Source organism: Otolemur garnettii, unplaced genomic scaffold (genome assembly GCF_000181295.1).
Source record: "Otolemur garnettii isolate 467f Iridium unplaced genomic scaffold, OtoGar3 scaffold00125, whole genome shotgun sequence".
Lineage (NCBI taxonomy): Eukaryota > Metazoa > Chordata > Mammalia > Primates > Galagidae > Otolemur > Otolemur garnettii.
In genome coordinates, this window is record NW_003852520.1 from 469,504 (window position 1) to 482,589 (window position 13,086).

The 13,086-nt window shown below is 41.3% G+C and overlaps 1 protein-coding gene across 4 annotated transcripts in view; it reads right to left on the minus strand.

Moving 5' to 3' along the window:
- Positions 1 to 7,663: 7,663 nt before the first annotated feature.
- Positions 7,664 to 13,086, minus strand: part of FRS2 (fibroblast growth factor receptor substrate 2) — a 135,826-nt gene continuing 130,403 nt past the window's right edge. For all 4 annotated transcript variants that reach the window (XM_023517923.1, XM_023517922.1, XM_003797815.3 and 1 more), the window contains one exon: positions 7,664 to 12,512. In XM_023517923.1, coding sequence (XP_023373691.1) covers positions 11,562 to 12,512 — 951 coding nt within the window. In that variant the 3' untranslated portion in view covers positions 7,664 to 11,561. The remainder of the gene's footprint in view (positions 12,513 to 13,086) is intronic.

Sequence of the window (13,086 nt, forward strand, 5' to 3'; positions counted from 1 at the left end):
TGAACAGGAAGTCGGAAATGACGCCACACGTCTTCCTGCAAGGGGCGGGGCCCGGCACGGTCGCCGCGCCCGCCAGCCCGCACCTCCGCCAGGGGGCTGCCATTTTGAGAGGAGCGCGGGGGCTGGAAACACCGCGTCTCTGGCTGGAGAGGGCGGGGCCTCCACTGGCGCTCCGCCCCCTGGCGCGGGGGATCCCGCAGGGGGCGGACGCGGAGTAGACGGGCCGGCTAGGAAGGGGCTCTGGGCAGGGCAAGGGCTGCCATAGCAACGACTTCTCTCTTGCACTTTAAATTTTTAACTTAAATCTTTAAAAATTTATACTAAAGTCACCCGTATACACGGTTTAAAGAGTTACGTACTAATAATAAACATAAGTGAACATAATTCACTTACCTCATTACTTCCTCTCCCCAGGGACAATCATTTTCAACTTTTTCCAAAAAAATGGTTTTGGTTATTTACTGTCATATTCCTGAATAATGCTATTATTTTGATTTTTAAACATTATTTATTGAATACAACAGAAGAAGACTTCTTTCCTTTGAGTTTTAAACGCTGTTTCCAATGGGACGTTGGCGGGGGCACCCGAGGAAGGCGCAAGTTACAGAACGACCTTGGCCGGCGGACTCGTTCTCAGCAGGTCTTGTATTGCATTCTTTCCCCCCCATCAATAATACATTATTTTAAAAATGTCTTGATGTAAATGAACATCGATCCAAATATTTTCAGTTTACTGAAAACAAAATTTTCTTTGACTCCCTAAGAAGTGTGAAGCGAAATTTTGTTTTAAAAAAATGTTAGCCGGGCGCATGGCTCCCGCCTGTAATCCCAGCACTCCGGGAGGCCGAGGCAGGTGGATGGCCTGAGCTCACAGGTTCGAGACTGGCCTGAGCCAGGGCAAACCCCTGTCTCTAAAAATAGCTGGGCGTTGTGGCCCTGTAGTCCCAGCTACTCAGGAGGCTGAGGCAACAGAAACACTTGAGCCCAAGAGTTTGAGGTTGCTGTGAGCTGTGATGTCATAGCATTCTACCAAGGGTGACAAAACAAGACTGTCTCAAAAAAAAAAAAAGTTACTTTAATAGGCAGATCCCAAATGAAATTGGGATAAAAGTCATAATGAAAAACCAAGATCCCTGCATAATATTGAAAAAGGCTGTTTTACTTATGTGCAAAATTACACACCTGGAGATATTTGTTACATCTTCTGGCAAGAACGCCTGAGACCGTAGGCGATAGGGAAACCAATGCCCCTTCCCTTTCAGGCTTTGCAGGAGAACACAACCAGGGCATTTGCCTGGGGACAGGGAAGCAGGCCCACACCACCCTGTGGAGCTGGACAGCCAGGCTTCTATTACCAGACCCTTGAAAATGTGTCTTTTCTCCACTGCGTCTCTTAACTCTTCCTCCTGTCCTACCACCTCCTCCTTTAATGCCTGTCTGACACCCCAAACTCAGGTTCTAGACCAAGGCTGCACAAGCTTGAATTCCAGCTCTTTTATATCCTAGATTTATAATCTTGGGTGGGTTCCATAGACTCTTTAAATAAATTCATTGATAGGCATTTCAGAAATGATCAACTTGCTGGTCTACCAAAATCATGTCTTTTTAGCTATTTTTAAGTTTTATAACAATGTGTATTAGATGGGTTACAGGGTCTGAGGAGGTGGTGAGACTTTTAGAATACATTAGTGTGTGATATGTTGACTTTCTCTTTGTTCATCTCCTCTCTGCTCCTTGCTCTTTCCTTCTCTCTCTCTATTTATTTTTTGAGACAGTCTCACTCTGTTGCCCAGGGTAAGCTGCGTTGTCAGCCGAACTCACAGCAACCTCAAACTCTTGGGCTCAAGCTATCCTCCTGCCTCAGGCTCCTAAGTAGCTGGGACTGCAGGTGATCACCAAAATGCCCAGCTAATTTTTCTATTTTTTGTAGAGATGGAGTTTCGCTCTTAGGTTGGTCTCCAACTCCTGGGTTCAAGGGATTCTCCCACTTCTGCCTCCCAGAGTACTCAGATTACATGAGAGAGCCACTCCCCAGCCTCTTTGCTAACCCCTCTCCCTGCCTTCCCGACTTTGCGACTGTCTCCTCTCTGTGCTCCTGTTTCTTCCTCCCTCTTCCCCAGGATGAACTGGCTCTCAGAGAATTGGCTTTAATTGGCGCCAGATTCCAGTGGCATCACCTCTTTGTGTCTTGATTTCCTGGTGTGTAAAATGGGAGATAATAATTCCTATCTCACTCAACTGTCCCAAAGACTAAATTGCTTAGAACAGAGCCTGTCCCATAGTGAGCTCTCAGTTAATGCTCAGCTATTGTTATCATTATTCTACCTCCAATCTTCCAGTCAGCTTTGTGAAGCCTTGTAGCCAAGGCTGGATGTTCTTGGTGTGACATTGACTTAGGAAAGCACCATAGCAAACTGTTATTTGATGACCAGAGGTGGTTTGGGGGCCAGGGTAACATCATGATTTGTAGTAAAATAACTAGCTAAAGTGGCAAATCACCACTAAAAGAGAGTTATGAACTTGTCAACTTTGCTCAGGAACGCTGAAAACACCTGGGGAGGGAAACGGGATAAGGGATCAGGAGTCAGCAGTCATACCAAGTTAGGGTCCACCTAGACCCTCGAGAGAAGACTGAAAACTTAATATCCATCTATTATGCACAATTCTAACATTTGGTGGTTTGCCAACAAAGGAACACAAGTCTTAAGAGATTAAGGTCAAGATCATCTTTAAGGTAAGCTAATGAAATGTTCATAAAAGTACTTTATAATTGTTAAAGCACTGCACAAATCAAAATTCCAAATTTCTATGGAAAGAATTTACTACTATCCAAGCAATACATTGCTTTGGATTATGTTGTTACATTTGTTGATTCTGTTTGTTTCAGCAAGCTTCTGGATCTAGCAGTTCACAATAAGGATTGTGTATGGAGGCCCTTGAGGCTATAAAAATGATTGAGAACCACCAGTACAATTTGTTACAGTGTGGGAGGTGGAACTGTGGCTCCTGGGTATTCAGCACATGGAGTGTCCTTCAAAACAGAAACTTGTTCCACACTGTTCTGTGATGGCCAGGCACTGTGGCTCATGCCTGTAATTCTAGCAACTCTAGGGGGCTGCGGTGGGAGGATCCCTTGAACTCAGGAGATCAAGACCAGCCTGAGAGGGCGGTGCCAGTAGCTCAGTGGGTAGGGTGCTGGCCACATTCACCCAGGCTGGCCGGTTCGAACCAGCCGAGGTCAGATCAACGACAACTACAACCAAAAAAAAGTCTGGCATTGTAGTGGGCGCTATAGACCCAGCTACTTGGGAGGCTGAGGCAAGAGAATCACTTAAGCCCAAGAGTTTGACGTTGCTCTGAGCTGTGACACCACGGCACTCTCCTGACGGCAACGTAGTGAGACTCTCTCAAAAAAAAAAAAAAAAGACCAGCCTGAGCAAGAACAAGACCCATCTCTACTAAAAAACAGATGGGCATTGTGGCATCTGGCACAATGTGGCAGGCACTTGTAGTCCTAGCCACTCAGGTGACTGAGGCGAGATCACTAGAACCCAGTCTGAGATTGTTGTCAGCCAGGCCTATGCCATGGCACTCTAGCCTGAGGCTCTATCTCAAAGAGAAAAAAAAAAAAAAACCCCAAAGCAGCAAAGAGAAAAAACAAAAACATCCTATGTGACTTTCAGAGGTCCCACACAGGTTTTACTCACAGAGGTGAATAACCTGTTTATAATGTGATGAGCCTAGAACCTTGTGTTTACATGGATGCAAGCCTTCCAAAAGTTTTCATATAAAACTTCTAGACATGCAAATGAGGTATATATAGAGAGAACAGGTTATAGTTTATTGTTGTGAGAACTTTATTGAGTTATTCAACCATTTTGGAAAAAAATCACATTATTGAAGGCAATGCTGATTATGACATTGGAGTCATTAATATGATATCCAAAGTTCTTTAAGTAAATCGTTGAACACAACTACTGATGTTTTTAGTATAATTTTCCATTATCTTTCCTTTATGTTACTAGGCATTGTATTATTTTTTGAAACTACAAATGTGGGTAGGTTGTATTAGCAACAGCTTTCATTTGAAGAGATTAACAGCAGTTTACAAAGTATTTGTTATAAAAAGGATGTGTTGGGTGTGAGAGGGCTAAAAAGCCTTGGGGTTATACTTAAATGCCCAATTGGGGTGTGGAGAGAGTAAAAAATTCATGCACTTTTCCCAAGAGTTCTAATAATGACCATTTATCAGATATTTGAAGAGTGCCTGGCACATAATAAGAACTACTCTGTGCAGAGGAAGGGAGATGGGAGGGGAGGTGGAAATCACTAGCTTTCTATTTCTGTACTTTGGGCCTGGCTGGTTTGCATGGAACTTTGTTTTGTACAATTGTAGGAAATGTCGTAATAAAATAAGGTATTCTGAAAGGCTGTCATTTGTAATGTCTTTAAAAAGATCACTCAGCTGGCTCAGCGCCTGTGGCTCAAGTGGCTAAGGCGCCAGCCACGTACACCTGAGCTGGTGGGTTCGATTCCAGCCCAGGCTGCCAAACAACAATGATGGTTGTAACCAAAAAATAGCTGGGTGTTGTGGTGGGCGCCTGTAGTCCCAGCTACTTGGGAGGTGGAGGCAGGAGACTCGCTTGAGCTCAGGAGTTGGAGGTTGCTATGAGCTGTGAGTGACAGCTTGAGGCTCTGTCTCAAAAAAAAAAAAAAAAAAAAAAAAGATCACTCAGCTTTGTTGAGGAAGTTGTTATTGACAGAAACCCAGAAACCATCTATCCAGCCAGCAACCTACTGGACAGCTCCTAGTCTGTAGGCTCTATGGACAGCCCACCGACGGTGAAGTCAGTCCCAGTGGAACTCACCATGCTTCTCTCTGTACCTATACCCCTCAGATATTGGCACCACCAACTATCTAGCCACGTAAGCCAGAAAACCAGAGGTCACCCTTGTCCCTGCCACTTCTCTCATTCCTTTGTCAGTTAGAGGTACTGTTTTTCCTTGAGGCACTCTGTTATATTGGTGGGCCAAGACAACCTACACCTTTGATGTTCATAATTTACCAGAATGTAGCAGAAGTGACATTGTGCCAATTCTGGGGTTAGGGCTCAAGAAAGCCTAGCAGCTTTTCTACTTTTGTGCCCTTGGGAACCATAAGCTGACATGTAAAAAAGACCACTGCAGAAAGACAAAAGACTACAAGGAAGAAAACTAAGGAACCCAGGCGACAGCCAGAACTGAAGTTCCAGAGAGGAGCTGCCCCAACCAGTCTCACACTAGCTGGGGCACAAAATGTGAGTGAAGCAGCCAGCGTCCAGCTAGCACATGGAGTAGACACCAGATGAACCATCTCTGCTGTGCCCTGCCCACCCTGACTGCGGCTGTAAGCCACGTTTTAAGGTTGTTTGCTGTGCAGCACTAATCTGAACGGTCCTTTAATGATACCCATAGGCACTTATCAAGTCTTGCCTCCATTTCTGACAAAAGCTAACCAGTCTCCCTGCCTTCCTCAAATCCATGCCCTTCACTGTATCCTTCATGTTGTCAGAGTAATTTTTCTAAACTATCATTTCTCCAATCCTTCAAGTTCTCTCACCTTAAACAAAAACTGCTCAGCCTTCTATGTGACCTCTCGTTGCTCCCTTCTTCTCTACCCCGCCCCTGCCTCCCCTTTGCACTCTTTGCTCTAGTGGCAGGGAGACTCTAGCTGCAGTTAGCACCTGCTCTCCCTTCTCCCTAAGACATCCTCATCTCCTTTAACCTATGAAGGCTCTCATCAAAAAACCTCAGGTGTTGCCTCCTCTAAGAAGCTTTGCTTGAAAACCTCCATCCTTAGGCTGAGTTGGAAGTTCTTTGAGGGCCTTCATCACCCCAGTTGCATGAAGAATTGGAGTGACAATTTTCTCATCTGTTGTCAAGTATGCAGCTAGTGCCATCCCCATAGGATCAGAGAATTCATCGTATACGGTGTACGGGCTTATGCTGGATTCTCTCCAGGGAAGAAAGGCTTGCTCCCATGAGAAAGACTGCTCCAAATTATAAATTTTTTTAAGGCTAAGGACATACACAGGGCCTAGTTCATGGTCATTTGTTAAATAAAAAGAACACATGAAAAGAGCTTAAAAAAAAAAAAAAAAGAAAAGAATCCAAAGAGATTTTTAATTTCTGAGAACAGATGTCCAGGTTCTCCAAGGAGCAGTCTCTGCCACACGCATAGTGAGCGTCCCATCATCTGTGGACGCGCCTATCTCCTTCATTGTTTAAATGTCTATTTTGGCCAGATGAGGTGCCTCACCCTGTAATCCCAGCACTCTGGGAGGCCAAGGCAGGTGGATAGCCTGAGCTCAGGAGTCTGAGCCTGGCCTGAGCAAAAGCAAGACCCTATCTCTACTAAAAATAGAAAAACTAGCTGGGCATTGTGGTGGGCATCTGTATCCCAGCTACTCAGGAAGCTGAGGCAAGAGTATCACTTGAGCCCTAGAGTTTGAGGTTGCTGTGAGCTTATGACACCACAGTACTCTACCCAGAGCAACAAAGTGAGACTCTGTCTCAAAAAAGAAAAAACCCAAGTCTCTATCTTGAACCTTACTGTTAGTCAGTGGCTAAAAACAGGTCTGGGCTCCCAGAGCTGAGAACTACTAGTTTGAATGACCACACAGATGCAACTGGGAGTTTTTCAATTACTACGATTTCATTTCAGTGAAGCATGTCATCTTCAACCTGTATATATTCACCGTGAAAATGGAGTCAGTGATACGAGACTTAAGTCCCTATCATAAAATTTCAAGTGATATGTGAAATATAAATACAATAAAGCTTTAAATAGGTATTCAACCAAACTTTTATTGGGGTTTTATTGCAATCTAATTTCAGCAACAAGGAAAGCGGCCACTAAGAACTCTGGTCAGCTTTCTCCAACTAAGCAGTTTTTTGTGAATGCTTAAAGTCAGCTTCTGTCATCAACTTGAGGACCTCATCATGAATATTTATGCCAGAATGACAAGAGTAAGGCATCGCAATATCTTAAATCATCTAAGATTAAACCATGTGTTATACATATTATAATTTTTAGGACAGTAAACTAATACCAACACTCTACAATAAATAAAGATTTTAAAAGTGTGTTGCTTAGCCCTTGTTGAACTAAATTCAATTATTAGCTTATTCTTTAAGTACTCCAGTTAATAAAGGTTTGATTGTACTTCAATAACTCTTGATTTTTCCAAAGATAAAAAATTAGTAATTTGTCATGACAAAAATTAAGCTCAAAAGCACATTCACACTTGTCCTTAAAAAGTACATTTACGTCATCTATGAGAGAACAACTCATGCTCAATGACATGGCTTTAATGGTAAACAGAGTCAGGTGCAAAGACAACCAGAGGACGAACCTCCCATCCCCACTGCCTCCAAAAAGTCACACTTGGCCTCAGTGTAAAAGTTATAGTTTATTGCCATGCTACAAAACGTATGAAGTTGGCACTGACAGGGAGAGAGAGAGAGAACGAGGGTGGGAAGGGATAGAGGGCAAATGATATTGTTACAGGGTTTTATTTTAATTAACAGTGGTTAAGTTTGGCCAATACGAAAAATGCAAATCAAAATTTTAAAATGCTGATATGAAACAGCATTAAAATATAATTTATGCATAGTACAGTATCACGTCTTTTATTAGAGAAATGTGGAATGTTTATAAAAGAAATCAACCAGAGGGGGTAAAGTTCATATTTCATTTACAATTTGGCAATGGTAGTCCCACTGTTAGACAATCTTTTATAAAAGGAAAAATTAAAAATCTATTAAGCTACCTTTATACAAAGTTGCTATATTTATGCCTTTACGTAGGAAAAAAAACATTCATAATGCAAATTAGGACATACAATAATCTTACAATATTATACAATGTAATGAAAATAAAAACATAACACAAAGTTTGTCCTTTATAAAATGTATATTTTGCATTTACTGATGCAAATGTGGCACACTGGTGACTACTGTACTACTAATCCCATTCTGTTTCCGTGCTAGAATCGTCCAATTGTCAGAAATGCAATTAGAATGATGCTACAACAGAACTGTTATCCCCCCACAAGACGAAGGGGTGGGGCTGGGGAGCAGGGATGTGAGGAGCAGGAAAGGAGACAGGGTGCTGGTTTGGGCAGAGTATATACTGTGGCATGTCATAAAATATTTGTTTATTTTTCAAGCCAAACACATTTTCTTTACATTCTATAATTTCGTACCAATGCCTTTATTCAAATTTGGCAAACATCAAGGAAAAGGTAATTAGTACCATATACCTCACGTATCAGAAATATGAATGAGATGCCAAAACATCATTTACTTGTGAATAATGCCTCTGACAGTATGTCTATTTCAAGAATATATATATATATATATAGATAGATAGATAGATATTTATACACACACATTACACATTGCACAGAACACTCGGGCATTATGGGTTAGGAACAACACAGGGGAACTGGGAAGTACTTTTTAGCATGTTAAATCCCTTACCTTGAGGCAAAAATATGGTGGCACATGGTTGGGAAATTATGAAAACATAAGGCCCCTGTCCCATTTTTAATAGAACGTTATTGAGGTACATTTTTATATGCTGTGCCACAGATTTTTTTAGGGGTGGGGAGATAAACACAAGCTTGACTTATTCTTGTAACGTTAAACTGGGGGTCAACATTAATATCTATAAAAACAAAGATTACTTGGCAAATTTTTCTAAGTCCCAAATGTGATCTGTTCTGGATACACTGGACGTAAAAAGCTTCTTGCTGAGTCCCCAAGAGTAAAGTGCACATCTCATCACTCCACAGCAGCAGTAAATACAAGGGATTATTTGCCAATCTTCCTGGAGGGAGGGAAGGCACCGTATTTTCATTTTTAAAGGAAAATAAAACTGGGAAACAAAATACGTTAAGAAAAAACACAGGTAATACCAATATCAGTTTCCAACCCTGGTCAGGGATAAATGTTCTTATGATCTGTTTGGATAAAAGAGGATTTCTATTTTGGGAATAAGATACGAACAATGATTCTATTTCCAAAACTGAAAAGCAGAATTACATGGTTTACCAACAGAATATCTAAAATTAGCTCTCAGAAAATCTGAGACATATGGCCCTAATTATATGCCAATAAAAGATCTCATTCTACAATGCACCTCGGGATAGGCGCATTCTTCCAGGACAGAGCTTAATGCCCGCTACCAGACAACTGCAAAGGACAAGTAGTATTCTAAATTACTTTTTATTAAATAGAACACAAGTGATTTCCAGAAGACCTCTAGAAACTAACACCAGTTGTATATGTCTTCCTAATATTCTTATAGTAGCTAAAATCAAATTCTTAGCAGACAAATTGGTCCCACTTTCATTTTTAAAGCACATAGTATTTAAAGCACAAACTGCAATGATTATAATGGACTTATCTAAAAATTACAAAAACTAATTAGAATCTGGAGGAAAAAACAAAAAGGATGAAGGGAAAGAACAAAGGCTCCAACCTCCAAAGTGAATAAATAGTTCAGCCCTTTCATTTGGAGATTAATGTTCTGCCTTGACCACTGATTTCAGAGAAAACCATGTGCATTGGTTCCATCACAATTCTTATTCCATATTACAAAAGCCATTACATAAATTTGGCACAATCAGCAATTTACTCAGAAGAAGGGATAAATGGAACAGTTTATTAAAAATGCAAACTGCACACCTACACCACTGCTCTTTTTAAGAGAACAGTGAACACTTTAGTAAGCACCAAGTTCACAGGAAAGAAAAAAGGGGAGAAAAAGGAAAATTCTGCTATGCACACAAAATAAGACACTGACATTGACTTATGATAAAGAAAGACAGCGATAATGGCACTGAGAACAACAACAAAGACACCTTTAATAATTTATTTTCTTTATAATGGCCCCACTCTATCAGTCTGCTAATCCATTTACTGTCCTGTGATTAGGTTATTTACTGAATAGATTGGATGCTATATGGCTAAAACTAAATTAATCTTAGTTACGTCTGGTAGATCCAGACCAAAACCTCAAACTTCCTCATATTTAGAGAAAACAGTGAAATATTTTGTAAGGTTACCTAACCTTCTTTCCACCCTATCTTCTCTTAATCGTCTCTAGTGTTTGGGAAATCGGGACATCTTTGATTTTCTAAGAATTTGACATATGGACCCTCTTCAGTTTTTATACATGTCAGTTCATTTTAAATCCTAAATTATGACACAATTTCATTACTTCAAGACTCCCACTGCACCTGCTACGCTGGCAACAGTACTAACATTTCACTGGAATAAAGGAATAATCAAAGATCCAGCCACACACGAGAGGACAGAGAGCTGAGGAGCACTGGGGCAGGCAGAGCACAACTGCGGCCGCACAGCTGAGAGGATCCCTGCTAAAGTGCTGGGGAGTGCCCACAGAAGAAACAGAGTACCTTGAGGGAGCTTCGCATGTTACAAATATCTTCCTTTTTTTCTCAGCTGCTAAAGAGATCACCTATGGACACACGTAAAATTTAAAATGGAGATAATGTTTTTATCACCTTGAAAAGTAAACAGTATATAAATAAATACTGGACAAGGGCAACCCTGTTATAGAACAACAGTAAGTTTCAAATGAACCTTCAAAACCATAATCTGACAAAAATGCAAAATAAACAACAAATACATAATCCAATTTCAAGACTATATACAAACTCAAACATTAAATTGAAAAGGACACGAAGCAACAAAGCAAGACATCCCAGACACCAAAGAAAGCAACGGGATCAATGGAACCAACGGCACGAGGCCTCCAGAGAGCAACACGGCCTTAACAACCCACGGAGAGATGCAGACCTGCAAATGTTTCTGGGTAAAGTGACCTGAGACTGATTCTTGAGCCTACTGTAACTCTGCGTAAGATACTTGGACATGCCCTTCAAATGACGTCATGAGATGAGTAAACAGAAAATCTTATCTCCCTCTGCCTTTCAACCCATGGAGGGCAAGGGAGCTGACTGGTGTAAAACGAGGTGTGGCACTTCTGTTTTCCTTTACATATGTTTTGGCTCAAGTTAAAAAGCCTTTAATTAGTGAAATAAAGGATTCCTCAAGTTATATGCTGGAGGCCACACACTGTGAACAGTGAGTCTACAGATACTTTCAAAGCCTAAAGTTAGCAATGAACACTGCCAAGAGGCTTCCTAGGAAGTTTTAAATGCCAACCATGACTTGGACATGAAAGATACGCATAAGTCCAGAATATTGATCAAAATCACCCAGCATGTCGTTCTCTTCAATTCCCATTTTAAATAGGCACTGTGAGATGGGAACGCTGCCGTACAGTGAGCAGTACATGATGAAATTAGTGTTCTTTGAGGAGTACCTGCTCTCCATTAATTCCCTTTAGTTAAAGATGCACATGAAATATCCAGAAAAAAATTCTATCAGTCTATAAAAGAAGTTAGTATTTAGAAATGAAAATGAAGCACTTGCATCTTCATTTTAAAAACTTCACAAAGGTGCAAACAACATAATGCTTTCCAGGCTCACATGGGCAGATCAGTACTATTGTGTCTAGTTTTCCTGGATGTACCATCGTCTCGTGGCAATGCTTTCTGCAAATTTGACATAGCAGCAGTTCTCTCAATGTCTATCACAGCATACAGCTCTGTGCGCCTGGTGGGGGTTTGTGGAAGGGGAGTGGTAGGTGTTTTTGGAGTCTGAGGGTTGTCAGAGTCACTGCCACCTTCCAAGTCAACCTGTATGTAATTGAGCTGCCTGTGTTCTAAACTTGGGCGCCTGATGTCAAAGTTAAAGACTGTCGGTGTACAGTCCCGACGTCGTGAATGTTCTATTTTGTGAGCACTTGCTGGCACGGTTACATTCTCTGTATTTACATAGTTATGCATTGGATCTAGACTATTATGGTAGCCATTTAGAGACGGGGTCTTTGGTCCTAAACTGTCATCTTCATCCCTACTTAGCTTGCGGGCTTCCCAAACAGGAGGCAAAGATGGTAAATTTTCGTAGTTTAATAATGCAGTTCTTCTCTGAGCTGAGTTGTTGATGTTCTGGGTATCTGAGGTACTGGTGGATGTCAGACGACCTCTCCTGACCCCTGAGGCACTAGGGACAGACAGCCCATTTATATTTTCATAGACCAGTTTGTTAACAGAGGGTGCGTCTCTTCGTTCATCACTGTCGTAGCCAGTGTCCCATTCTGTGCTATTTGCACCACTTCCAATAACTGGATCTTTACCGAGTTGGTCCAGTTTCTCTTTTTCCATTAATTGCTTTTGAACAGGGGTTGGTCCTAAAACAAACTTGACTCCTTCAGGTTCAAGAAGGACCTGAGGGTCCCTGTCCTCCATACTACTGGGCTCTTCTTTTGGTGTGTTGCTCTCAGCACTAGAAGCCCTCGCCTCCAACGGGACATGCACACTTGCGCGGTTTTTCCGATCTTCTTGCACACCTGTAGTGTTGACATAGGTGTGTACCTAAAATGAAACGGAAAGTGAGTAATTTACTTAAAAAATAAAAGAAAAAGCCAGGCAGAGTGGCTCACACCTGTAATCCTAGCACTCTGGGAGGCCAAGGCAGGTGGACTGCTTGAGTTCACGGGTTTGAGACCAGCCTGAGCAAGAGCGAGACACAATCTCTACTAAAAATACAAGAAACTGAGGCAAGAGGATGGCTTGAGTTGGAGTTTGTTGTGAGCTATGATGTCACCATAGAACTCTACACAGGGCAGCAGCTTGAGTCTCAAAAAAAAAAAAAAAAAAGAAAACCAAATAAAGCCCAACCCCACCCATTAATTTCAGTGATTAACTTTCTCTCTAAATGTACTCTTTACATAAATGTAGGTATAAAAACTTTTGTACCTATTTTTATTAATAAAAAAGTGGGAAAGGAGGAGGAATACAGAGATGTCTTCCAAATTTGATAAAAGAATAACTACTTTAAAATAACGTGCAGCATTGTATTTGATGGTGAAATACTAGAAATATTATGTTTAAAAAAAATAAATCAAGAACAAAATAGGAATTATAGGAATTTTTTTTTTTTTTTTTT